Source organism: Homalodisca vitripennis, unplaced genomic scaffold (genome assembly GCF_021130785.1).
Source record: "Homalodisca vitripennis isolate AUS2020 unplaced genomic scaffold, UT_GWSS_2.1 ScUCBcl_4697;HRSCAF=11038, whole genome shotgun sequence".
Taxonomy (NCBI): domain Eukaryota; kingdom Metazoa; phylum Arthropoda; class Insecta; order Hemiptera; family Cicadellidae; genus Homalodisca; species Homalodisca vitripennis.
The window spans coordinates 19587-46864 of NW_025780859.1; the positions used below are offsets into that span (position 1 = coordinate 19587).

Consider the following 27278-nt stretch of genomic DNA (forward strand, 5'->3'; position numbering starts at 1 on the left):
ATTCCTGTATAAATCAATAAAAGAATATCACATTAGCTGAGTTCACGAATTTCTTTAGGGCTTATATTTCATATGGGGATAATAAAAATGCCAAGCATCCAGTACTATTGGAAGACCAGTAAATTATTGGTTAAATCCAATAATCCAGGTTGTCTTATATTTGGAAAATACATAAAACAGAAGAAACACAAATATATAATAAAGCTGTACATCATAACAGAACCAAATGGCTTTAGCTTAAATTTTTGTATTAATGGTAGTGCTTTGGAGGCTTTGTCAGGAGTTAGGCATATGGAAAAACTATCAGAAAGACTAGGCAAGCTTTCTGTATGTTGATACTACTTTTTTACTATACAGTATCACTGGCAAATAATCTAGCTGAAAAAACATATATTACTGATACACTGCATGTAGATAGGATTAACAATTCCTAAGAGGTTGTACCTAAAAAGCTTAAGATGGAGAAACAATTTCAATATCATGTGGGAACAATGGTGGGCAAGTGGAAGAACAAAGGCCTGTTATTTACATATTGAATCAATATGAAAATGAAATGGTTGAAACTGCAAACAAAAGGGGACAGGTACAGGTAACACTACTACCAATTGCCAAACACAATCAATATATGAGCGGAATCCACCGACAAGATCAATTACTAAGCTACTATACACCTGCGAGGAAAACCATGAAATGGTATAAGAAATTATTTGTTCATATTTTACAGATGTAGATCATCAATGCTTTCTTTTTATATAATAAGCATAGCATACATGAAAATGGAACTATTAGAAATGAGGCTACAAATAATAGCTAGTATTTTGTCTCCACTAAAGCCTGATGAATCCCAAAGTAAAGCAACAGAGCATCTTCTGTCAAAATTCAAAATGGGTGAAAAAGGCAGACCTCTGAGAAGATGCTTGTATTCTTGTATTGGCAACGGGAAAAGAAAAGACATGACTTATTTTTGGAAGGCATGTAAAAATAAGCCAATTTTATGCCTCGGATAATATTTAAAGAACACCACAAGTCTTAACTGTCTTTACATGTTTCTTGTACATTGTGTAGATAGTGTTGTGTATGATATTTTTAAAACTTTACAGTGCCTTAACTGATCACAGACCCAATAAAAATAGTAAGTAAATAAAATTGTATTATATTATATCGGTATATGTATTTTATAGTTTAATATGAAATTACCATTGAAGGAAAATTGGCCTTACTCGCATATTGAAATTTCAGTGATAAAATGTGCTAATGTTTGGCGTTATTATTATTAATTATTATTTTAATCAAAATTTCTAAAATGTATCAAAGGACGTACATACAAGCAGTTTTAAGCATAATTAAATATAAATGAAGTCTTTGAATATCTAGCACTCACGGTTGAAACACATTTTTTTTCAGCAGTGAACGTGTTAAGTTGTGGTTGTTTGATACTTGTAATTAATTATATAAATATATTGTGAAAAATATTAATTAATTAACAGCTTGTAGATTTAATCTTTTAAAATGTTCAGTTGTATACAAACTTTTGTTTGATAAAATTTGGTGCATATAAGATAAATATAAAATTAATCGTATTAAGAAATAACTTGCAAAAATGTATACATGTATATTATGTCTGAAAACACCCAAATATATCTAATAATTTAAATATAAATTTGAAACCTCTTACAATCGTGATAGAGATTGGGCATCTACTTTTTGGAACAATGTTTTGTTATGTCACACCAACGGGGGACGTCTGCCGAGGGTATCGTGAATATTCTTAATGGAAGTCTATACCTTGTGATACATAATTTTAAAGGTAATAGCTTACTGAATTGAATGCCACAAACCGCATCTCAAGGGAATTATTCTATCAGAAAATAGAGCATTTTTAATATTGAAAATTTACTGATGTTCAACAATGTAATTTTAACATGGTTCTTGCCACAAAATGTGTTACACTAATTTTTTAGCATTTTTTAAATGTTCAATTTAAATAAAATAAACAATTTATTTTTAAGCTGGTTTCATTAGTACAAATTTACCAGTTTTTATTACAATGAATAAAACTTATGAGTCACTTTCTCTGATTACTTATGAATCTGTACTTGGTGTTTTCCAGTCAGCAGGAAGGTTTAAAAGAGACAAAGGTCACTAGCCTATGAGAAACATTATTGTGTTATTAATCATCTGGTCTACAGGTTTCAGTTTGTTTGAGCATGGAGCTTTCACTAGACAGGTCTAAGCTTGGGAATTACAAAATGGACAAAGGTCATATCATTCCTGTCGAGTTAATCAGTGTCTCTGAAGCATTGCTGTCAACAAGTTATCTAATTACAGTAGTTCAGTTTTTTTATTTGGCATTTTAATGGAATTGTCTGAAGAGAGAACGAATTACTCTGTTGATGATGCGAGGATATGGCGATCGTCAAAGATCTTATCGGGAAGTTTGTAATTTGTTTAATGACACTTTCCCAGAAAGGAATCCCATAAGTGTTTCAAACAATATCAAAAACTATTGAGCGTTTTGAAATGACAGGGAGTGTACGTAATCGGCCAAAGTCGGGTAGGATACAATCTGCAACAGATGAAGAACATGCACTAGATGTTTTGCAAACATTTATTGAAGACCCACAAACATCGCTCAGAAAAGCTGCACAGCAACATGATATGCACCCTATGTCTGTGAGTAAGATTTTGAAAATTAATAAATACAAACCATTTAAAGTTCATTTAGTCCAACAGTTAAGTGAGGATGATTACGACAGAAGAGTTGAGTTTTGTGAACTTGTGATGCGCAAATGTGATGACAATAGAGATTTTCTGACCAACATACTATTTTCTGATGAGGCAACTTTTTTCCTAAATGGCAATGTTAAACAGGCACAATTGCCGTTACTGGGCTAGTGAAAACCCACATTGGATTACTGAGTCCCATTCACAGCAACCACAAAAACTGAACGTATGGTGTGGAATTTTAGGTAACAAAATTGTTGGACCCTTTTTCATCAATGGAAATTTAAATGCCGAACTTTACTACAATATGCTCCAAAATGAAATAATCCTAGCTATTCAAATTGCATCACGAGAATACTTTGATAATGTATGGTTTCAGCAGGATGGTGCTCCACCCCATTATGGGAGACAGGTAAGAGAGTATTTGGATTTAAGGTTTTCCTCATAAATGGATTGGCCGAAGAGGAGAAATCGAATGGCCTCCAAGATCTCCGGATTTGTCACCAATCGATTATTTCCTATGGGGTCATTTAAAATCCAATGTTTATATATATATATATCGTATGGGGGAAAAAAGGCAGCTATCCATAAATAAATAAACTAAAAATTACAATTATTAAAAAGTACGTAAGAACAAAGTTCTTGAGTCATAAATTAAAAATAATATTAAGATCTCCCGTCACAAAGCTAAATCCAAATTACTGAGCCAGTTTAAGAGACCCATCCTCCAAACCACTCAGACCAGCCAGACCACCAAAAAACAATCGCAAAGGGCAGTCGTTTTACAATGTGCTCCATTGTCTGAGAGTTTGCCGCCACAATCACACGTCTGGGTCGTCAGTAATACCCCACTTAAATTTCCAGTGATTGCCTTCTCCCAACCCCAGTTCGAAAACGATTCAATAAAACCCATTCCTTTCGAGGAATTTCCAAGCCACCCGCTGCTTTCGTAGGATCGGGATATCAAGAACTTGTTCCGTCCATCGAATGATTCCCAGGATGACGCCCAGTTAGCATTAGGCGTAAAGTTCTCTTCTATCCAACTGGGATGCTGTTCGTAGTGATGGCTTGCGTGATTTAAGCCGGCTATCTTGCTGAGGAAGGTCGCACATAACGGGCAGTTCGGGATTGGACACGATCTTATTGAACTCTCTCAGAAGAGCCTCTTTGCGTCTAATCTCAGGTGGTGCTATATTGCCTCAGCACTGGGAGCCAAGGTGTTGGTGTTGCCATGAGAGTTCCAGTAATTGTCCTCATGGCTCTATTAAGAACGACATCGACCTCTCGCACATGTGCACAATTAAGCCACACAGGAGCACAATATTCAGCAGCGGAGTACACAAGGGACAAAGAAGTGGTACGCAGTACTTTTGCGTTGGCTCCCCAAGTTGATCCAGCAAGATGCTGTACTATATTAGCCCTTGTTTTCAGCTTTGCTGCTGGTCTTTTGAAGGTGACTTTTAAAAGTGAGAGATCGGTCTAAGGTAACTCCCAGATACTGCGGATGTTCATTATGTTTCAATTTGACACCATCAAGAGTTACATTTAACTTGTAGTTCGCCAGTCTGTTTATTTAGGTGGAAACATGATACTTCAGTTTTAGTAGGATTTGGATTTAGCTTCCAGGCTCTAAAATAATCTGCGAGGACTGAAAGATCATCAGTGAGTGCCTGTTCTGTTTTCTTTATGTCATTATGTTGGTTAGGCTAAGGCAATATCATCCGCATAAATAAACTTTCTGGATAACGTTGTTGGGATGTCGGCAGAGTACACGTTGAACAACAAAGGAGCAAGTACTGAGCCCTGTGGAAGGCCATTTTTAAGTTGCCTGAAAGAACTTTCCTCACGGCCAAGGCATACTTTTATAAGCCTGTCGCTAATCATTGAATTAAGAAGCCGCAGAAGGAAAGGGCAAGGAATTAGATTACAGAGCTTTACTAAAAGGGCCTTTTCTCCAGACAGTGTCGTAAGCTGCAGTGAGATCTATAAAGGCTGTAGAGGTTTTTGTTCTCTTTTCAAAACCATTCTCAATAAAAAGTTGTTAGCGCAAGCACCTGGTCGCAGCAGTTACGACCAGGTCTAAAGCCAGCTTGATCTATAGGAATGCTGGCATTGAGAATGGGAAATATTCTATTATAGATCAACCTCTCCAGCAGCTTATAACACACACTCAACAGGGCTATGGGCCTATAGCTCTCAATACGCTCTGGGTCTTTGTTGGGCTTCAAAACGGCGATTATTTTAGATCTTTTAAATGCTGCAGGCAGGTTACCTGTAGCCAATATTTCGTTGAACACCGTAAGAAGCCAGTATTTAACTTTTGATTCCTGAGTACTTTAGGAATTCTGGAAGACATTATCGATACCAGGCTGCCTTCCCAACTGACAGAGCGGAGATGGCCACTTCAATTTCATCATGTTCAAAATGCTCTCGATATTTCCCAACGGAGCCTGCCGACTGCTTTTTAAATTCGTTTAACTTGTAATTAACCAGCTTGTCAGATGGGTGGCGAACTGACTTGGACAAAGCAACAATACGCTTTGCTATTGCACAGGTTTCGGATGTGACAAAGAACTGTTCGTCGAAGGCTTGCCGGTGGAGAGCTTTCTCAAGAGGGACCAAGCTTTACGGCTACTATGGGTGAAGTTAAGATTTTCCATTGTGTGTACCCACTTTTCTCTTCTTGCTTTGTCAAGAGATTGTAGCAGCCGATCAGCTGTTCTGTGTTCCCGGTGTCATTGAACTCACTGTAAAGGTTCCTCACACTCTTGACTCCAACCTGGCACATAAGCTCTTTCGAAATCCTCGTGGAATGCACAGTTTAGCAGTAGCCAGGACTAGCTTTGTGAACCGGTCATAGTTTCTTATTAGTGGGAGGGATGAACCTGATGCCATCGTCAAGCCTGGATGTAAAGGCTTTTCCAAATCAGCTTTGTTAAAATTCCAGCGAGGCCGAGGGAAGGATCTTACAAGAGGAATCTTGATTCCGGCTGAAATAAGCACAGGCCTATGCTGAGAATGAGGAAAGGCACCAAGAACTTTCCTCCCAACTGCTAAAGGCTTAAGAGAGCGGGCACAAGAGCAAAAACATAGGTCTGGAGTATAACCACGACGCAGCGGGCTGAATAAAAAGTGTGGGCGTCTTTGGCATCATGTATTAATATTAAGTTGTTATTTTCAGCCCAACTAGTTAAACTCGTACCATTGTCGTCATCCCTGATGAGTATCCCCACGAGCTGTGATGACTGTTAAAGTCCCCAATGTAAAGGACGGGGTGTTCAAATATGGGAAGAACTGTGTCAGACCATTGTCTATTAGGTGGTTTGTAGACATTTACTATAGTTGTTTCTGACACTTTTCCCACCAGTACAAAAATATCGTCATCACAGCTCTTGTAAATCGGGGACACATCATCGATGCCCTGCCTAACATAAGTTTGCCACTCCGTATTTTCTGTGGCCAATGGCTTCTACAAGTGTATATCCAGGGATATTGCCTCTTGCACAGGTGTTAGAATTTCTCAATGTGAGTCTCCTGGAGTGCTAGGACATCGACGTTGTTCTTTATCATAATTTTGCTTAGGCACTCACATTTAGATCTGCTAAGACCCTCGGCGTTAAAATAACATATATTTAAAAGAGAGCCAATATTTAAAAAATCAGTATTTGTTTGGCCCTGAGAAGGGACCGTTTGTTTTGGTCTTCGATAGCTGCCATAACTGGGAGATCACAAGAGTGACGGTTCCAGCTACCAAAAATTGCTGTTCGTTTAGCGTTACCCAGGGAGCACGTGTAGCAAGCTACGGACGCGAACAACTTCACCCCCCCGCCCAATGTTTATAGAAGAAAGCCTTATAATTTGGAAGACCTAAGAAACCAGGATTATAGAGGAGATTGCTTTGATAACTGAAGAAATGTTAGGCAACTCTGTCGAATCATTTTACACAAGATTGGCTCATTGTCAAACCGTAGAAGGAACACAGTTCGAACAATTGCTTTGACACCAAATGCAGGTTAAAACGTTTGTTGTAAGACTTTTCTAACAGCATACATTATTTTTTTATTTGTAATAAGAAATCAATAACATAAGTATTTCCATAATTGTACTGTAATAAAAAACTGGCAAATTTGTGCTAATAGAACCAGCTTAAAATGATATTTTTGTTTTATTTAATTGAACATTTAAAAAAATGCTATAAAAAATTAGTGTAAGACATTTTGTGGCAAGAACCATGTTAAAATTACATTGTTGAACATCAGTAAATTTTCAATACTAAAAATGCTCTATTTTCTGATAGAATAATTCCCTTGAGATGCGGTTTGTGGCATTCAATTCAGTAAGCTATTACCTTTAAAATTATGTATCACAAGGTATAGGCTTCCATTAAGAATATTCACGATACCCTCGCAGGACGTCCCCCGTTGGTGTGACATAACAAAACATTGTTCCAAAAAGTAGATGCCCAATCTCTATCACGATTGTAAGAGGTTTCAAATTTATATTTAAATTATTAAAGGATATATTTGGGTGTGTTTCCAGACATAATATACACCCTGTATACATGTTTTTGAAGTAATTAATATATCTAAAAATTTAGAATAGACAAGTTGTGTGACATTTTGCCCCTAAAAACAGGAATATATAAATATTTTAAAATTTTTATTGGTAAATTCTTTGATAAAAAGTTATAACAATGACAACTGTGAATTTGGAAAACTAACTCTTTTATTTTATAATTTTTTAATTACAGCGTAATTCTATTATAGCTATCCCAAAAATCCAAAGTTCACAGAAATACTAGTGCAAGCTACACTGTCTAAACATAGAAGTAAAAAATAGTTTTTTAATTTTATTATTAAACAGTGTTGTCCTTCTCTGTAGACTAATGGTTATAGGTCTCTACTCCCCAACCGAGAAATCACAGGTTCAAATCCCAGGGAGGTCCAATCACCACCCAATGGACCACACATGGAGTACATGGTTGTTTTTCATGTACTTTGACAGTAAAAACCAGTGAACATCGTAGCCGGCATAGCTAAGACACTGAGGCTTAAATGAGAGTAATAATTAAAAAAAAAACAGTGTTAATCAGCTGATGTATGCATTCAGCTGTTGCGTCAAGACTTACTTGATATTATTGTAATTTTATACAAACCAAATATTTAAAATGGTTCTTTACTTATATTTTGGTATAAATTTTACATTAGCAGCAAAACAACCGCATATAAAAAAATAAGCAAAACCAATCTAATTGGTCTGTGACGTTTTTCTGTCAATTGCTGGAGCTGAGCAAATTTGCCCGCGGTGGACTTTGAGTCAAATCTGAAGCCCAATTAAAGCACCCTATGGTGGTAAAATGGTTAAAGTGCTAGCTCTTAAAAAAAAACATGCGCTATAAGTTAAAGAATAAAATACCTACAATTTTTTATTTTGAAAACTTATCTTGTTAACTGGGAGAGTAAACAAAATGTTTTTAATTTTTTAGTTGACGAGGTATAATTCTCTTTTTAAATGTAGTAATAAAAATTACAAAATATACAAATTCTTAAAAATTTTATTCTGAACAAGATAAATGTTGCACCAAAGCTTTGGAACAAAAAACAAATCTAACTCTCAGCGGACGTGTGCCATGCTCATACTTGTCATAATCTTTCAGATTTGTTCTTTTAGTTTTGTCAATGCACAAAGCAATCTTTCTTATGTTTTACTTTAGATAGAACACTAATATTGAATAAAAAATTTTTAACAAGTCTAAACGATTACAAGGTATGTTGAAAAAGTAAAGGAAACTTTCATTTTTTGAAAAATATTTATTCGTCTACATTAATGTTGCTTAATATATGATCAAACACTCCAATAAAATGAAAAAGTTTTATTTTGTGAGGCCTTTCGTGCTCAAAGAAACACATCGTCAGACCCACATAACTGATATAAAAGTAAAGTAATAATACAAACAATTTAGACTTAAATAAAAACATATGTCTTGAAAAATACAACGAGATCAGATTTTAAAGGCCAGGAAGTATGTCTACTGTATATGTAAAAATTTATATTTAATTAGATTAAAGGCAGTAACGGTGAATTTTGTAGAGGTCCAGGCTCATTATTTACTAGATAATTTTGGTTCTTCTGCATAAAAATAGTTTCATAAGCATCAAGGAATTTGTTGTTTTTGACTTCTTTTAATAATTTGACTTGTGAAAAGCAGTGTCCAGTGTGAAGTGCATGTTTCGCCATGGCCGATCTTTCCTCTTGTTGATACTTAAGACATGCTTTATGTTCCTTTACTCTCTTTTTTATTTTCCTTTTTGTTTGGCCAATATATTTTAAATTACAGTTGTCACAATTAATTTGATATATTCCAGATTTTTCATCATCATCTATTTTATTCTTTGGATTTCCTAATATGTTTTTTAGTTTTATTTTAGAATTTGAGGATACATTAATACTGGCATGTGTTTTAAAACTTTTAGCAATTTCTGTAGTTAAATTGTTGTAAGACACAGATATCCATTTTTCAGGTTCTTTGCATTTAGTTTGATAGAGAGTTGTTCTAGAATTTCTTTCAATAATTTTCTTTTTCTTTTTTATCATGTTATCAATCATTTCAATTTTGTAACCATTAAATAATGCAATTTCTTTAATTTTCTTTACTTCCTTTTTATAATTTTCAATTGATAGAGGGGTATGTAAGAGCCTGTGGATTAAACTGTGAAAAGCTGCTCTTTTTTGTGAAGGGGGATGAAATGAATCAAATATTGTAATTGTAATTCAAATGACACAATCGCTGTACTCAATGTATATGTGAATAAAGATTTGATTTGATTTGATTTGATTTGATCAAATGGGATAAATCTGTCGTTTTGTGTTGATTTTCTATATATGTCAAATTCAAAATGGCCAATTGTATTTTTTGTAATTAATAAATCTAGAAATGGGAGTTGATTGTTATGTTCTATTTCACAAGTAAATTTTATAGAAGGGTAAAATGAGTTAAGCGAAATAATAAAATCTTGAAGATTTTGTTTCTTGTCAAAAACAGCAAATATATCATCTACATATCGCTTCCAGATTCTTGGAAAATAATCCATTGTTTCTTTTGCATGAGTTTCAAATTTACTGAGAAATATGTTGGCGATAAAACATGAAAGGGGATTTCCCATGGCAGTACCATAACACTGTGTGTAATATTTGTCTCGAAATTGAAACACATTTTGTGACATGCTAAGATTGACTAAATTAATGTACTCTTTAACAATAGTTTTTTCTAAATTTATGGAAATCAGCCAGTCCTCGATGATTTGTATGCTATCTTTAATAGGTACATTAGGATAAAAAGATTGAACATCAAATGATACAAGATATTCGTCTTGTTCGATCTTAATATCTTTTGTAGAATTTAAGAAATCATATCTATCTTTAATGGAAAAAGTTGGGGGGAATTCAAATTGTTGAAACTCTTGCACTAACCATTTTGATATAAAATAAGAAGGCGAATTCATACAAGAAACTATGGGCCTCATTAAGTTTCCTGGTTTATGTATTTTAGGAATACAGTACAAACTTGGTATAATAGGATTTGATACTGTAAGTGATTTTGAAATTTCTTTTGATATTATTGTTCTGCAGTGTTTTAATGAAGCTGTTACTGACGTAATTTGTTGATTTAGAGGATTTTTGTTGATTTCTACGTAAGGACCATCTTGAAGCATATTTTCCACTCTTGAATAATATTCACTTTTATCTAATATAACAATTGTGTTACTTTTGTCCGCTTTAAGGTAGAAAACATCTTTGCTTTTTAATGATTTTATTACATTATTGTTATTTTTAAAGACGTCTTGAGATTATTTTGAATTACTTTTTGTACATTGCTTAGTTTTAGCTTTAAGAAGAGCTGAATTTATATCACTTCTAATTGCATTTCTTTGATCATTATTTAAAAATTTTATGTTTGATTCAACATTAACAAATACATCTTCTTGTTCTTTAAAAGATTTTATGCCGTAGTTTAAACCTTTATTCAATATTGATAACTCTGCAACTGTAAATGTGTATGAAGACAAATTTTTAACCAATGTGTCTTTGGAAGAATTATTTTCCGGTAGTATTTTTGTGCATATATTTTTGCCAAGCAGTATATTGAACTTCTTTTCTAGTTTTTCTAGTTTGTGTTTGTGTTTGTATTCAATACTTTCTAAGATCATTGTATATTTCATGTGAAAAATGGGAAATTCAACGCTATTCAAATTTTTAGTGATCTCTAGGTGGAGTTTAAATGCTTGAAGTTCAAAATTTGATTGTTTTGAATATAAAGACTTAATTTCAAGATTTAACCAGTTAATTTTAGCATTATGAAGAACTTTTTCTGTGACAGAATTCTTTATAGGAATCGATATTTTAATAAATTTAGGAAATATTTTGTTTTTCTTACACTTTTTAAAAAATTGTATATCATTAGATAATAACCTTACTTTTTGTTTCAGTTGATGTAGTTTGTTGAGCTGAGAGGACTTGAGTGTCGATGAATACATTTTACCAGCGTCTTCTTATTGGAAATTCTAGATGCTTAATATATGATCAAACACTCCAATAAAATGAAAAAGTTTTATTTTGTGAGGCCTTTCGTGCTCAAAGAACACATCGTCAGACCCACATAATGTTATTGCAAATGATTAATGTTATCACCTTCAATATATAGTCCCCATTAGATAGTATGCACTTGTATTAGTGTTTCTTCTAATCCTCGAAAGACTTGTCAAACTCAATTATTGGGATAGCGTTTTCTTTCAGTGATGGATTTTTAATGTCATCTATGATTGTCAAACAACAGCACTTTAAGGTTCTCTTTATTTTTGGAAATAACAAAAAGTCCATCACCAATCCATGTCTGAAGAATATGATAGCTGAGGTATAGTTACAGTACTGTTTTTAGCTGAAAATTCATGAAGAACATATTTATATTTTCTCATACTGCATTTACTTAATTAAAAACTTGTTTATACTGTATTAAAAAGTAAAATGCCTTACAGCCATTACTACCACAGCATTATTTTTTATTAGGCTTTCTGTAATGGCCTTTATATTTGTTTTATTTTATGAGTTTGACTTGTGAGACACATTAGCAATACATTGATTATGACCACTGAACTCCTCATTTTATTCTAGGTACAAATTAAAAAAACCGGTTGTCTGTAAAGTTGGTTAACTGATGATAGTTGAATGTGACAACGTCATAAGAAAATACTGATGGAACGGTTGCATTTTTCAAAAGAAAATTTTAATTTTATTCTTTTGATATATATCTTGTATGGATATAGAGAAGGAGGTAAATGGAAATCACAATGGACTTGATCAAGTTACATTTATTTGTAGGCATAAATACAATTATGTCAATTTTTTTTACAATGTACATAGTTTTTACAAGTATGAATGTGCGTTGAGCAATTGTTTTACAACTTTTAAACATGTGTGATATTTAACTTCTTACAATTTGTGTTATTCTGTTGAGAATAGGACGATGATAGGAAATGAAGTAATAATTTTGAATAATTTATTATAAGAATAAACTGTGATTAAATTATTGTTCATAAATTTAAAATTTAAAATTTGGAAACATCATTAAAATTTTTGTAACTCTAACTTTTAAAAAGCCCGGCTCAATGTGTTTGATATAGGAGAAAATTGATCCCTTTGACGGCTGGCTGGTCCAACCTGTCATTTCAGACACGTTGTTATGATATGTGGAAGATTTAACATTTATGTTTTAATTTTTTGAAATCATAGCTACGCTAGATGATTATTTCGATCGAATAGTAAAGCCATTGATTTTTTACTCATTATGAAATAGCTCTGTTAACTTATTGTTATAGTTTTGTCAATTATAGCATAACCTACAATCGCTGCTCTAGCGGACTTATGCTATTTATTTTAATGATGAAAGCACGAATATTCAGCAATATATCACTGAACATATATTTAATATCGAAAGAATCATTACCATTATCGCTGCAATTATCTTCGCTATAAACAATTGACACCACATTCACTTTGCACTGCACTTCATACTTGACGAAAACATGTAAATGTATTATTGTATAGCAGCTGATTGTGCTTCTTTGTCGCTCGCTCCGCGCTCTCGCTTTCACTTCAAGCCTTAAATGTAACGCCTCAGAGTGAGGTAACGCCGCATGAGTCATGTTTTTTGGTGCTTGCAGCCGGCTCCATCGAATTATTAGTGAAAAAAATTCAAATTGATAACTTTAAATTTTTGGAAATAAAAAATCTTAAAAAGTACATTTATTGGAATAAATAAGTATTGTTCAGTATAAGACACACTTAAAATAACTATTGATATACATGTGCAAGTAGATGATTTAAAGTTAAAAAAAATAGAAAAAAGACTATTAATTTGTTTAATATCTAATTATATTTTTTATTTTTATATTTATTTTATAACTTTTCAATATGGCTATCTAGTATGACTTATTATAATGTATTCAAATTGGGTAGATTTATTTAAGGAACAAATAATTTCTTTTAATTACTTTAAAACATAGCATTTACAATTTTTTCCTTGATTGAAAAATACAACAGATTCAAAGGCACTAAATTCAAAGCTATATTTCAAAAGAAATGTAATTTTAAGAATGCGCCCGTTACCATATTATTATCGTCAGAGAATTTGGTGTGCCTTCTTGTAGGGCATTTCCTTAGGAGTATTGTGAAGCAAAGTCCCTAAATATTTTATTCCATCCATGACCTCTTTTAAAAAGGAAAGATCTTTGCTAGCAACTATAAAAAATTGAAATAGAGCATATCCGAAACATGTTTATAATTAGTTTTAAAACAAATAAAGGGCTCTATAATACTCCTACATAGACACTAGAAACTATGTAAATGTGGCATATTTCATGTAAGCCACAAATTGAAGAATAATAAAAAAAACAAAAAAGATTAAAACGTAAATTTTTGGAATTTAAATCCCCTTTTTTAAATGTTTAAATAAAAAAAAATAATTTAGTGCTGCTGCTTAAAAGCTTTTGTGATTTTAATGTACGTAGTGTTTAAAGAATGAATGCAATAATTATAGTTTCTGCATTTTGGAAGGTGTTTCTGTTTCTGCATTTTTTGGTAATGGTTGTCCAATATGACCTACTAATTAGACAGTTATTTTGACGTGACAACGTCTTAAATTAGGTTGCGGCTCGGAGTCACTCATGAAAAAGTGTAACGCCCGGTAACGTTACGATGCCCGTCCAGTGGGTCCGCCGCACGGGATAAAGCAGATAACTGTGGGTCCGCCGCACGGGATAAAGCAGATAACTATGTTTATTCGTGAAAATGTGGAGTGCTTAGATTCATCATTTACAACAACTACAACAATAAAGGTAAATAATTGTACACTGATATTTCATTATCGTAAACTATGATTGATTGATTAATTGTTAGATTGACACAAAAGTTGAGAAACTGAGTTTATAGGTTATGTCATACTATTGACAAATGTTGATAGTGTTAAGTAAATTATTAGTTTAAATCACTCTGCAATCAATCGTAATTCAGTCGATTGAGAAGAAACAGCGCGTATTGCTAGTCAAACATTTAAAATAACAAATTATAACCTCTAACCTGTCATAACAGTGCGACCAAACAAACGAACTAAACCGACCAATCACCACGCGCGGTGTTAGAATTTAACTGTGTTTAGCAAGAATTTCAAATTCCAATTTTAGTAAATGTTTTATTCAACTTTACCATTTACAATAACAAATTTTAATTAATTTCAAATTATGTACAATGTTTTTAGTAAACAAAATATATTTCTATAGTTAAAATTTGTGCAATTCTTATTTTTATTCAATTCCTTGTTCCTATTGTGCAATTTAATAATATTCATATCAATAAATATTCTACCGAGAAAAAGACGTTGTCACGTAAAATCTTCGCCCGTAAAACCGACTTTACAGGCAACCATAATTTTTTGTATTTAACAACATTAAATTTATTTTTTAATGATAAAGAGCCAAAAACTTTTAAACAGTCAGTCCTAATATTATTAAACAAATTGTATTTTATCTTAAAAGAACTATTTGCCAACAAGGAATTGACGCAATGATGTTCTTTTTCTAGTTAAAGATGAGGCTTACATTGACCCAGCTGACTACATCTTCCAACACAGTGAATACCATGATGTGACTTTCAATGTGGGAAGCAATAATGACAAAACTGTAAGTAATTTAAATGCATGGCTACATTTTACTGAGTCATAGTAAATTGATTGTTGATGTTGAAGTTAGTCAAATGAGATGGAGTACAGGCAAATCTTTAGAAAATTCACATTTATAGGATATTTTTCTTGAACACAGAAAAATAAAAAAGCAAAATCACTCCAGATTTAAAATAATCACTTTCGGCAATAGGAATCTTGTAATCAGGTACAAGGAAAAATAGCTGAAGGTAAGGATATAAATTTTGTTTAGTACGTATGTGAATTATTATGATGTAAAATGACATTTTGTGTGCAATAAATATGTAAATTATATAAAAATAAGTTGTATTATATAAAAATTATATATATAGATATATATATATATATATATATATATATATATATATATATATATATATATTAAATTGTATAAATGGCAATAGCCTTATTTAATTTCAATAAACATTGGATCGCAAAAAGTACTTGCTCCGCCGGGAGTCGAACCCGGATCTCTCACTTGCCGTGAGAGATATATATATATAAAATATTCTTATTGCACTGCACCAACTCATCAATATTTTGAATTTATAGCAAAAATATGTGAGCATAAAGTGGAATAATTGTTAAAATTAAATTTCCTTCCAGAAAATCCTTGAAGTGACTAAAAACCACCCTTTTCTTATTGCTGCAAATTTGGTGATATTGCATGGTCCTCCAAAGGATTATTCTGTCACTGCCACCTAAGTATCCACAGGATAGCTCGAGAATGGATTGAACTAGAGACTTTTTATATTGCAAAAACTTTCATTTCTTCATAGGCAAGATCGTGTTTAGTGATGGTGCATTTGTATATATCAGATTTAGCACAATTTTAGTGGTCTATTACTCAGGTGAATGTCCTTATTTTTATAAACATGCCACATCAAGTTCAATGAATACATGTCCGTTATGTGATTTCGCTAGTTTTATTAAAATTCAAAATATCTTTATTCATTTTCTGTATGGGTGAATATTATCAACATTTCTCATAAAATGAAAACTTAAAAAGTAACTTACTAAAATAATATGATATTAATTACACATTAATTAAACATACAACTCATTATCCACGTGTTTGCATTTTTATTTAGTAATTATGTCTTCAAAAGAGTAAAGGGGATGTTCAAAAGAAGTTTAGCTGAATGAAATAATTAGTTATTATGTATATTAAAAAAATCTTGAATATTGATTTTATTTCGTCTGCAATGTGTTTAAAAAATACTATTCAACTATAGTTGGGTCTTTTTCATGATTTCAAGTCTGTACCGTTCATTGGTGAAATTGATTCTAGTAAGGTAAGTCCAGGTTTTTGCATTCTTTAAAGGTAAATTGTGTTCTTTTATATATATAGTGATAAACACGGACGTAGCCAGCAAGAGGGTCCAAAGAGTTTGGAACCCCCCTAAATTTTTAAAATTACATTTTTAGTAAAAGATTATTATTATTTAAATAATTCAGTATTACTAACATGTACTGTTGAAAGATTGTTCTCACCAAAGAAACGAGCCAAGAACGTTTTAAAGACCAAAATGTGGCCTTTCTCTGCCACTACTAGAAAATATCAGTTGTCAGAACCCCCCAAAAATATTTTCCTGGCTATGTTCTTAGTGATAAATATATGTTAAGCATAAATAGTTATAATTTGATACTATTTAAATTTATTTTTGACAGAATTTGTTTCTTAGTCCTAACATTATTTGAAGAACTTTGTATTCTTAATATGGGTTTGAGGTTTTCTGTGAAGTGATCTCATAAATACTCACACCATAAAATATATTATGGGAGTCTTTGAACATGAAATATATTATTATTATTCCCTTAAATATATTATAAGAAAACCAAGATGGCAGTAGTAGTGTTAACAGTGAAAATTAGTGCTCCCTAAAGTTAAGCGTTTTCTACTGAAATAGTCGCTCACACCTACCTTGTGATGTAACCTTCAAGTCACAAAATATAACTGTAAGTAAATCAGTATAAAAATATTTTCAAAAGTGATGAGAGACAATATCAGCTTACTGGCCAACTGCAGCTTATTCCCACTGAAGGCCAACCAACACTTGTAAAACAGCTGTTGACTCCAGCCAGACAGCCAAGCATTTTGTTAACTCACTGGTGGCTGCCTTGCTGTTTATTTACTTAAATTACAGTTTTTATTCACTTGATCACTATTTTAATTTCTGAATTGAGAAACTCTACCAAATCTCAAGTCTAAAAAGTTATTTTAAAACCCACTATTTTCTATATCAATAAACCAACATAACTGATTTGAAAAAACAAATTTCTAGAAAACACTGAATGTTATATTATCTGTACAAGAGGAAACAGACAAACCTGTATAAAGAACTGATTTGTTAAATTAACTGACATTGTTCTTTTAGTAAACTGACAAGTATAACATCTGGCATTGTACAAGAGCAGTGACACCTACCTACTGACAATATTATTGGCCGATATTCCTACAGAGCTTACCTCAACAACGCTGACTAAACTGTCAGTTTGTAGACTGCCTCACTCACTCTTCTTACAAAACAAAACTACTCCCATGGTTCTTCAACTTATCGTATTGGGGACTTGTTGTAATCAGAGTCTTGGAAATCAAACATACTCACTTAAATTAAACCTGGAATTTTAAATTTTAACCCTGGGAACCAGCCAAACCCAGTAGAAAAAAAAAATGAATTCTAGATCTTTTAAATCCTGAAAATTTAAATACAGTCAAACCCAGCATTAAAGAATTAACTTTATTACATTTCAATTTTTATGATTTTATTTTTTCAATTTTGACAATAGGAATTAGGCAAACCAAGCTCAAAAAAACTACATTAAACTTATTAACAATGACCAACTAAACTGGGAAATCTGAATATTCATTACTCCAGCAACTAGAGCCATACTAAAAAAAATGTACCATCTGAAAGAAAAGGTATTTGTAAAACTTAAAAGCCATTTACCATGGCCTGCTTACATTGAAAAAATTGAAAAACCTGAGTCAGATATCATATGGTATTCTTTGGTATCAAACCGACAGCCACCTGAAGTGCAAGAGACATAATTACCTACAAAACTCATCTAGACAAGGAAATCCATATAAAGCAGTAAAAAAATCTTGGGTTTCTGAAATCACTGGAAGATGCTGAGAAATATGTGGCTTCCCAAATGGGAGGGGAAGACATCTTTGTTGATGAGGGTGAGACCTTGTTAGACTTTGAATATATTCAAGAATTAAATGATTCCCTCCACCCAGTGGCGCATCCAGAAATCTTCTCTGGGGGGTGTCCGGTACACTGTTAAGTTGGTGGTATGGAGATATCCCCAGACCAGTAGGGGGGTCAGGAGCGCTTCCTCGGGAAATCTTTGAAATATTAGGTCCTAAAATGGTTAATTTTAGTATCTTTGAACTGATAGATGGAGGGTCAGAGTGTATAAAGTCTGTCTGTCCACATGTGTTTTTTATTTTTAAAACCATATCTCATAATCTGTTGGAGCAAATAACAAGAAACATGGCAGTTATATTAAGCTAAATAAAGAGAAGGTTTAAAAAAATTAAATACATATTATTACTTTCCACTTCAAAACGGCGGCATTAAGTTTTCAAACTTTGATATTCTAAAAACTGTTAATCCCACTTAAAAATTACATGAATTACCTTTATTGCACATTTAATGAAAAAAAAAAATTAACAATACCAAATTTGTTAAAATAGGTTGAGAAATAATATAATTACATCAATTTTAGTTTGTGAGTGTTTATGCTTTCTTACATGTATAAGGTATATTTTTAAGTACAAGTTCTAATTGTTTGCTATTTATTAGTTTTCACATCATTAACAGCTTTTTTGTAACTAATAATACAAAATTATCAGTTACTTCCTTAACCATAGTATTAGAGATAGTTTAATTTCAACACTATGATGTGGTGTTGTAAGTATTCTTTTAAATTTGGTTTTGACTGGTGTTCACTGGCACTATTTATTGCATTACAATAGTAATTATTTAAAACATAGCTATACACAGCAATGAGGAGTATGCTTTTTATGACATTTATTACTATTACACTATTACTAGTTATGAATAACTTAAATCTATTCATTTCTTCACTAAAGGCTCTCTGATATATTTTATTAAATAATTTAATCTTCATGAAGATGTGCCTACTTTTTGAGTTTCACAAACTTACAGAAACTTGATTAAGTAAATAATTATTCTTTTTATTGAGGGTATGAATATTGTGCCTAAATTTAAAATGGTACAAATTTTCCTTAACATTAACTAGACAACAATAAATATACATACTGGAAAATGTCATTATTTGAAGTTATTTAAAAATGGGCAAACATGACTGACTCTTTCTGGTATAGATTTAATTGTCCTCAAAGCTTTCTTTTTCCAAATAAAAATTATATCTACATGACAGCTGTTGCCCCAAAGTATAATTCCATACAGGAGATGAGAATTAAAAGAACACATAGTCCGTCTAATCAACATTGATGAAGTAACATAATTGTTTAGTTTTCTTATCAACTAGGTAACCCTAGATAACTTTTTTCACAGACTATTAATATGTGAGTCCCAACTTAACCTGCTATTCAGAAGAATGCCAAGTAATTTAACAGGTGTACTATTTTGAACTATTTTCCAATTCAGAGACAAAATGATTTTTTCAGTTTTACTATTATTTACCATCAATACATTTGGTATAAACCATTCCAGAGCCATATCTGTAGAATTATTTTGTTCAATTATAAAATTATCTAAAGTTTTGTCACAGTTTAAAAGTGTCATATCATCTGCTTATAATACAATTGGACATGGCATGTTGAATGATAAATCATTCACAATTATAAAAAGGAAAGTTCCTGCTACTGACCCTTGTGGAACTCCTTTCTCTGTAATTTTAAAATAAGATTTTTTGTTATTTACTATCACCATTTGTTTTCTTCCACTTAAATATAATTTTAAATAATTGTTTTCTTAATTTTTTTATTCCATAGTTTTGCAGTTTACCAATGAGTATGATATGTGAAATACAATCAAATGCTTTTGTTAAGTCAATCAAGGTAGCAGAGAATATTAATCTATTTTCAAAGTTGTATAACACCTTTCCTACAATATTTTCTAGAGCCTTGACTGTGTTAAGACCTTTTATAAAACCAAATTGTTCTTTTAAAATGTACTTGTTTTCATAAAAATAAACATTTACTTGCTCTTTAATGAGGCTATTTATTGAATAATATATAGCCTACTCATCTATTACTTGAATTTTGTATATAGTTTTAAATATAGTTAAAATTTCTTTTCTCTTCATCTACTTTTTGTATATACTCTTTATATAGATGGTAGTATCCATTGCTTACAAAAAGCTTTGGATTATCCTTAACAAAATAGCATAGCTCGTACCCCACCAGACCCACCAGAGTAAGGATTTTCAATTCACTGAAAAGAGGTTTACAAGTCTCAAACCTCCTACGTCCTGAGATGATTCGCAGACACCACTTCTGGAGGACAAACACTCTATTGAAATTTACCAACCTGGATAGACTCCAGAACATCAACCCATACCTCAAACCTCAAACGATTCAACCCGAGAAAAATATACTGTTCATAGAACATTTTGGCTACAGACCTTGGCGAGATGGTTGAGTGTAAATCGCATTGTATGAATCCTTTTACAGATGTATTCCACATGGCCGCTTCTGTGAGTCTATTATCGATATATAAACCCGGAAATTTAACTGAAAATCTTGCTTGGCTTCCTCACTTCCCAGTTTGATAAGACCTTACAATGTTTATGTTTTTGAGTCCTGTGGATAAGGTTATGTCTAGGACTTTTCGTCTAGTTCTAAAGGTGGGACTGGACCCTCTATTTTCTAAGACTAAATCATTACAGAACATAAACTGAAGGAGTTCCTCACCTCTTGGGTTTATGTTTGTGCTTCCCCAGAAGGTATGGTGAGCATCGCAGTCACAGCCGAGAATGAGGGCTGAACCTCTATCTCTGCAGCTCTGCAATAGCCTTTCTATTTCTTTTGGTGGGCAGCTTGTTGACGGGTTGGGGAAGTAGGCTGAGGCTATGAGTCGTCAATCCCCTGATGCAACCTCTGTTGATCCAATGTTCCTGGATTAGGGCGATATCCAGGCCTGTTGAGATAAACCTCCTACCCAACATGTCGGTTGCGCCCTTAGCATGGTGAAGGTTTATCTGTATGAGGCGTATACTTACGCCTTTTTTCCACCTCCCACTGGTGGTCCATCCCCGTCCTTCCTTTTGGAGAGTTTGGGGACACTGTCCCCTTTTTTCCCCTGGTCGAGACGGATGGTCCTTGCAGAGAGGGTCCCTTCTTCAGGAAGAGGGGTCAAGTTGGTTTTTTCTTTCTGGACCGCTGCACTGGCTTGTGGAGTAGACCTCTCAGATAAGGTATGTACAGATTGCTCTGATAGCTTTACGGTCTCCTCCACTTCCATCTCTTCAGTGGTGCTTTTATCCGTGGTGACTGTCTCAGATTTCTTTGAAGTCTCCTCTACCTTTTTAGGTTCCTCAGTGTTCCCTTGGATGTTATTTCTTCAGTCTTAGCTGAATTTGTCCAAACTTTTAGCTGATCCATGGACCATCTTTCTCAAGTTTGCTTGCTGTGACACAGTCGACTGCCAGGGTAAGCAGCACTGACTTTCCCTCGTTGCTTCTACGCAGGACGTTACATTACCTGACAGATAGCTCTTTATTGTGTGCTTTTAAAACTTAAAACTATTAGGAAGATAGGTAGTCGTGATTCTTGCACGTGGAATTTCTCCCTCTGGTACAATCCTCTGAATGGCCCCCTCCCAAGGCTTGAAGGGAATCTTGCTTTCCTTTCAGCCATTCAGCGGTGTTGTTGTCTTCACAAGTAAAGATCAGAACTCCTTGTCTCCTGTTGATCACATACAAACTTGGAGAGTTGGGACTCTCCTGTTCCTCCACAATCGCTTCCAGGATGAAGTTCTGGATCTCTTCCATCTGTTCTGTTGAGAGTAGGGACTTGGGAAATTGGAGTGTAAAATCCCCACCCTTATACCGTCTACTGCTTGTTTGTATGAAGGTTTCTGGGGTTGTGCAGATTGGTCCTTATGTTCCCCCTAACTCGCTTTGTTTTTTGTTTTCTTTCTCCGATGATCTTCTGGTGTGGAGCCATCAGCGTGAGGTCTTTTTGATTTTCCCTCTTTTTGTTTGTTTAGAAGTTTATTTTGTTTTTCTTGAATTGGTTTTAAGGCCAATTCCCTGGCTTCTTCCTGAGAGTAATCTCTTTTCCGGAACTACGCCATTCGTTTCCTGGCGGCTCCACCCACTTTAGGCAATTCAGGGAGCAGCCTTTCGGCTTCTGCTCCCTCTATCTTTTGGTGGTCGCCCTCCAGTATGGCATCTTCCTCAGATGTGTCGACTCTGGCTGAGTCGGGGGTTTGAGGACTTCTACTAGAAAGTCCGCCTGTCTTTAGTGTCTGTTCAGGACAGCTAGGGTCAGAGCGTGTTACCAGTCCCTTTAATTTTTTGTGGATTTTCATCCACTTTTTGAGTGCTGCTAGAGGTCTCTGGTTTATTTAAATCTTTAGGTATTCCTTTACTCACTGTTTTCCCACAAGTAGCAGAGATCTAAAGGTCACCCCCAAGCATTGTCCCGCTCTACTTGAGGAATGCTATGTAAACTGGAGGTCGCCAGGTATCCAGAGTTCGCATATCAATGACCAAGCACACCCTTGATCACGCAGCCCTTGGCATATGCTGTTCTATCTTGGCTTGGATAAAGAAAGACATCTAGGTTTTAGTATAGTAGAGTATAGTTGAAGCCAGATTTTTGGGAAATTTTCCCGATAGGTGATGGTAGTACGAAATGAAAAAATGAGTGTGGTAAGGATAGTCAGAAAGAAGCCTGCCAGATCAGCTCAGCCTGATCGGAATTATCAAAGAAGACAAGATTTGGATCAAGCAGTTCCCAGGTGCGCGCGCACGAAAATACAGCACTTGAGAAGAGGAAAGAAGGCTGTGCTTGTGCTTCATGGACGCTCTGGCTAGGCACATGTATTGGGGTATGAAGACCCTTCCACTTCCAAACCCAAAATAGAGCCTTGAGGAACGCCACAAGTAATGGCTCTATACGATGAGGAAACTGTTTTGGCCATTGTGGATTTTGACGGTTTGAATTCCTATCAGATAAATACGATTTCATGAACTGAAGAGAGTGACCTCTAACTCCATGTTTATTTAGTTTTTCAAGGAGAATATTGTGATCAGCGGAATCAAATGCTTTGCTTAAATCACAGAAAACACCAAGAGAGTGAAGTCTATTGTCCAAAGAAAGCGCTAGTTCTTTTATAAAATTGAAGATGACTGATGTAGTGGATTTCCCTTGGCGGAAGCCATGCTGCTGAGTAGAGAGAATGTTGTTGATTTCTAGAAAAGTTTTTAACATACTATTGATTCAAGAATTTTTGAGGAGGACAGAATTGAAATTGGTCTATAGTTTTCAGGTAGATGTTTACTCCAACATTTGTAGTCTGGAATGGTTTTCTGATTTTTAAGAGGGTTGGAAATACAAATATCTGAAGATAAACTTGAATTACAAATATGAGAGAATACAATTTGACAGAGAATGTGGCGAAAAGGCAAACTCCCAACATATTTTGTTTTTATTTCCAAGGGAAAGAGACAATTGCCTTTGCATGTAGTCCTAAAAGAACCTTGGCAACTCCCTTACTTATGTTTGTGCCCTCAGAATCTGAGACTTTTACAGAAACCAATGAAATTTGATGGGTTAGCGTCGGAAATATAATTTACTCGAACCAGCTGCAGTAATACACTTTCAACACCAACTAAATTGCGTGCAAAGTAGTGATTAACTACTAGCAGTGCAGATATAAAGTCAAAGTAGTCCAACTTATTAAACGTATAGTAAAACTGTTATGAAATCTAACTCTATGTCTTTTGACAGAAGTAGGTTTCCCAGAGCTGTGTATGTATGTAAGTATATTTTCTTGATCTGGATAAAAGGCAAAATCAACTATGGAGCAAAAAATACTAAGACATGAGTACATTGTAGTAACTATAAATACAAACTTTTTAATATATTTTCTTGATCATGGCAAGAAAGCAAACGCAACATTGCCATAAAAAATATAATTCAATAGAATCAGAGGTACTCACACGTGTGCAAAGCCTACAAAATTGCATGAAAAGACGTGGGTAACTGTTCGTAACAATATTATAAATGCGAAAGTGCCTTTGTTTGTTTTGCTTTCTCTTAAACTATTCAACCGATTGTACTGAAATTTTACATGAACATTCTTACGGTTCCTGGTATAATTATAGGCCTATTCTTATTTTGAAAATCCCTCTGGGCCACTCCACTGGTCTCTAAATTACGAAATCCCCATCTTGGTTTCTAAAGTTGTGAAATATTAATATAAAGAATCTGTTAAATTTAATCAACTGTTCTGTGTAAACATTGTTTTTTTGATAGCACAGCTGTATGTTTGACTAATTTCTATTTGTTTTGATTTATAGTGTGTAAGCGTAGATTAAGCTTGGCAGTAAAAACATTTCATATTTCAGCCTTTTCTAGTTGTAATATAATTTTGTTCTTATTTCTGTGGCTTTGTTTTAATTGTTGTCATTTACTTATTTGTTATATACCTGTTATTTGTCTAAAATTAATTAAAAAATAGTATTTACTTTGTGGTGTAACTGTTTTGGCTACCACATTTGTCTATCTACACTTTAGCTATATGTTATTGTTACGTTTGTATTATATGACTTGTATCAATGCTTTTGTAGGTTTTGTTACCCTAAAAATAATTTTCTTCTTATTCTGAATGTCAGTATGATTATTTATAACATTTTTTTGCAGGAGACGATCAGAGCAGTGAAAGTTCACCTCATAGCCCACAGTCCTGTTTTCAGACAGCTACTGTTGAACAATAAGGCCAACACTCGAGTTTGCATTTCTGATGTCAGTCCTGAGATTTTCAAGCTAATATTGAGGTAAGCTCTTTTAAAATAATTTACCCTACACAATGAAAATACAGTTCAAAATTGTTAACCTTTAAAAGACCAAGTGTATTTGAAATTCAAAATAAGTATAAACAAAGAAGCCTGTTGAAACATGAACTTAGTGAGTACATGCAATTTCCTTTAGAATTGATTCTTTCACATTGTTTTATTTGATTCATGAGGTATTTATAAAACAGTCACATTGTTTTGTTTATTTCTAATTTTGATTTTTTGTATGTATACATATACTGTTTTGTTCCTTTTTGCGTTGTTCATTGTATTATCATTTGTTTTGTTACATTATGATAGATGGTAGAAGTTATGTGCAGCAGTATTGTTGTTAGATTATGTGTATTAACAGAATTGAGAGAAATTTAGTATGATGAACTGTTTCTTTTAGAAAGTGTATCTGTTCCAGACATGTATATGGAGGAGAGATCTCAAGCCTCGATCCCTCAACAGCTGGGCAGTTGGCCTTGACCGCTGATACTTTTAATATCCGCCCATTGGTGAAGAAAGCTTGCATGCTGATAGTACCGAAGTCAGCAAATGATGTGTTCCCAGCACTGCTGTGTGTGGCCAACATATCCTGTCCTGAGCTTGAGCCTCAAGTTACCAAGGTTACATTACAAGTTCTATGAGTTTACATTATTTTTTTGTGCTTACAGACAGTGGTGAACTTTACTATGGCGCTGCACAATTTGGCCATTCATCCCTTTACGCTAGGTGTTTTAAAAGGAAACATCCTAACGTAATATGGAGCTTTTAATTTTCCTTTATACACACTTTTTTCATTGCTTTTCATTAAGAATATGACTAAATTAATTGCCGGATATAATTTTTTTCCTGGTCAAATTTAATATCAAAATTTACTATGATTTAAGATGTTATATAGTTTTGTAATAATTATGTTATTAACATATCTTGTAGACATATATAATATAAAGATAAGTAAAGTAACTACAAGATATTATTGTTTACTCTATTTTAATGGAATATGTTTTGTATAAGGTTTTTTTTAAAAAGTAGAAGGAATTTTTAATTTTTGCGGGTTTGAAGAATCTGACTGTCAAGATTTTTTTATTATTTTGGTATTCATGTTCCTGGAGTATAATACAATTTCTAGGTGTATTCATTGTTTACTTTTTCAATTTTAGCTGCTAAGGTTAGACGTGTTTTATGAATTCAGCGATTTCCATTAAAAAATGCATCAAACAATTTTGTATCATGTGAAAAATGAAATAAATTGTAACATTGTGTGGCAAATGTTAACAAAGGCCTATGATGAGTATGCTATGAGTAAAACAAGGGTTTATGGTAATATAAAACCTTTAAAAGATGACCGTGAAGACAATGAAGATGACAAACGCTACAGGCACCCTAGCATATCAACAACCAATGAAAACGTGAAAAGAAATTAAGTGAAAGAAATGGTTTATGGGCGATTACCGTATTATGATCAAATAAGGTGCTGATGATGTAGACATATCAATTGGCTCTTGCCAAGAAATTTTTCAAATGTTTTGGGTATGAAACATTTCGTAGCAAAATTTGTCCAAAATAGAATTTTGAACAAAAACAGTGGCGAATAGAAGTTGATCAGGAGTTACTAAATAAAGTAAATGACTATGCAGAATTACTGAAACGTGTTATAACAAGTGACAAAACTAAGGTTCAATCATCCCATTGGAGCCATTCTAGATCGCCAAGACCGAAAAAAGCTTGACAAGTGCAATCGAACGTGAAGGTTATGCTTGCTGTGTTTATCAATTATAATGGCATAGTGCATCATGAATTTTTGCCATAAGGCCAAACAATCAATAAGGAGTAATACCAGCAAGTTCAATGTCGTTTGCGTGAAGCAATCCAAAGAAAAAGAAAAAAAACCTTGATTTGTGACTTGAAACAATTCATGACTTTTGCACCATGACAGTACACAGTATTGCCAGAAAAGTAATGTAACGATTCCCCAGCATCCATATTCCCCAGACATACCTCCATGTAACTTTCTATTTCCAAAAATAAAGAGAACCTTAACCCTCAGATATGTGCTGGGGTGGATTTCAGCCCAGGCACTTCTTTCTTACCTGTAGAACGCAAAATTAAATGCTGTCTAATTTAAAATTCCATATACCTTTCAGTCAGCACTTCCCCTACTAAATGTTCAAGGTCAACCAATTTTTACCACCCACTTGCGTTGCCTATGTTCATTGTCTGGGGTGCGTTTGACCATATTCGTGTGATTACGTCCAGCAGATACATTTTGTACAAATATTTCTCTAATTTGTTT

The 27278-nt window shown here is 33.5% G+C and overlaps 1 protein-coding gene across 1 annotated transcript in view; it reads left to right on the forward strand.

Moving 5' to 3' along the window:
- LOC124373056 overlaps positions 1–25608 on the forward strand; it is a gene marked incomplete at its 3' end in the record, with an annotated part of 31688 nt that extends 6080 nt beyond the window's left edge. The window contains 3 exon segments of the mRNA XM_046831459.1: positions 14857–14954; positions 24846–24979; positions 25407–25608. Of these exon segments, the coding sequence (XP_046687415.1) occupies positions 14857–14954; positions 24846–24979; positions 25407–25608 (434 nt within the window).
- Positions 25609–27278: the final 1670 nt, after the last annotated feature.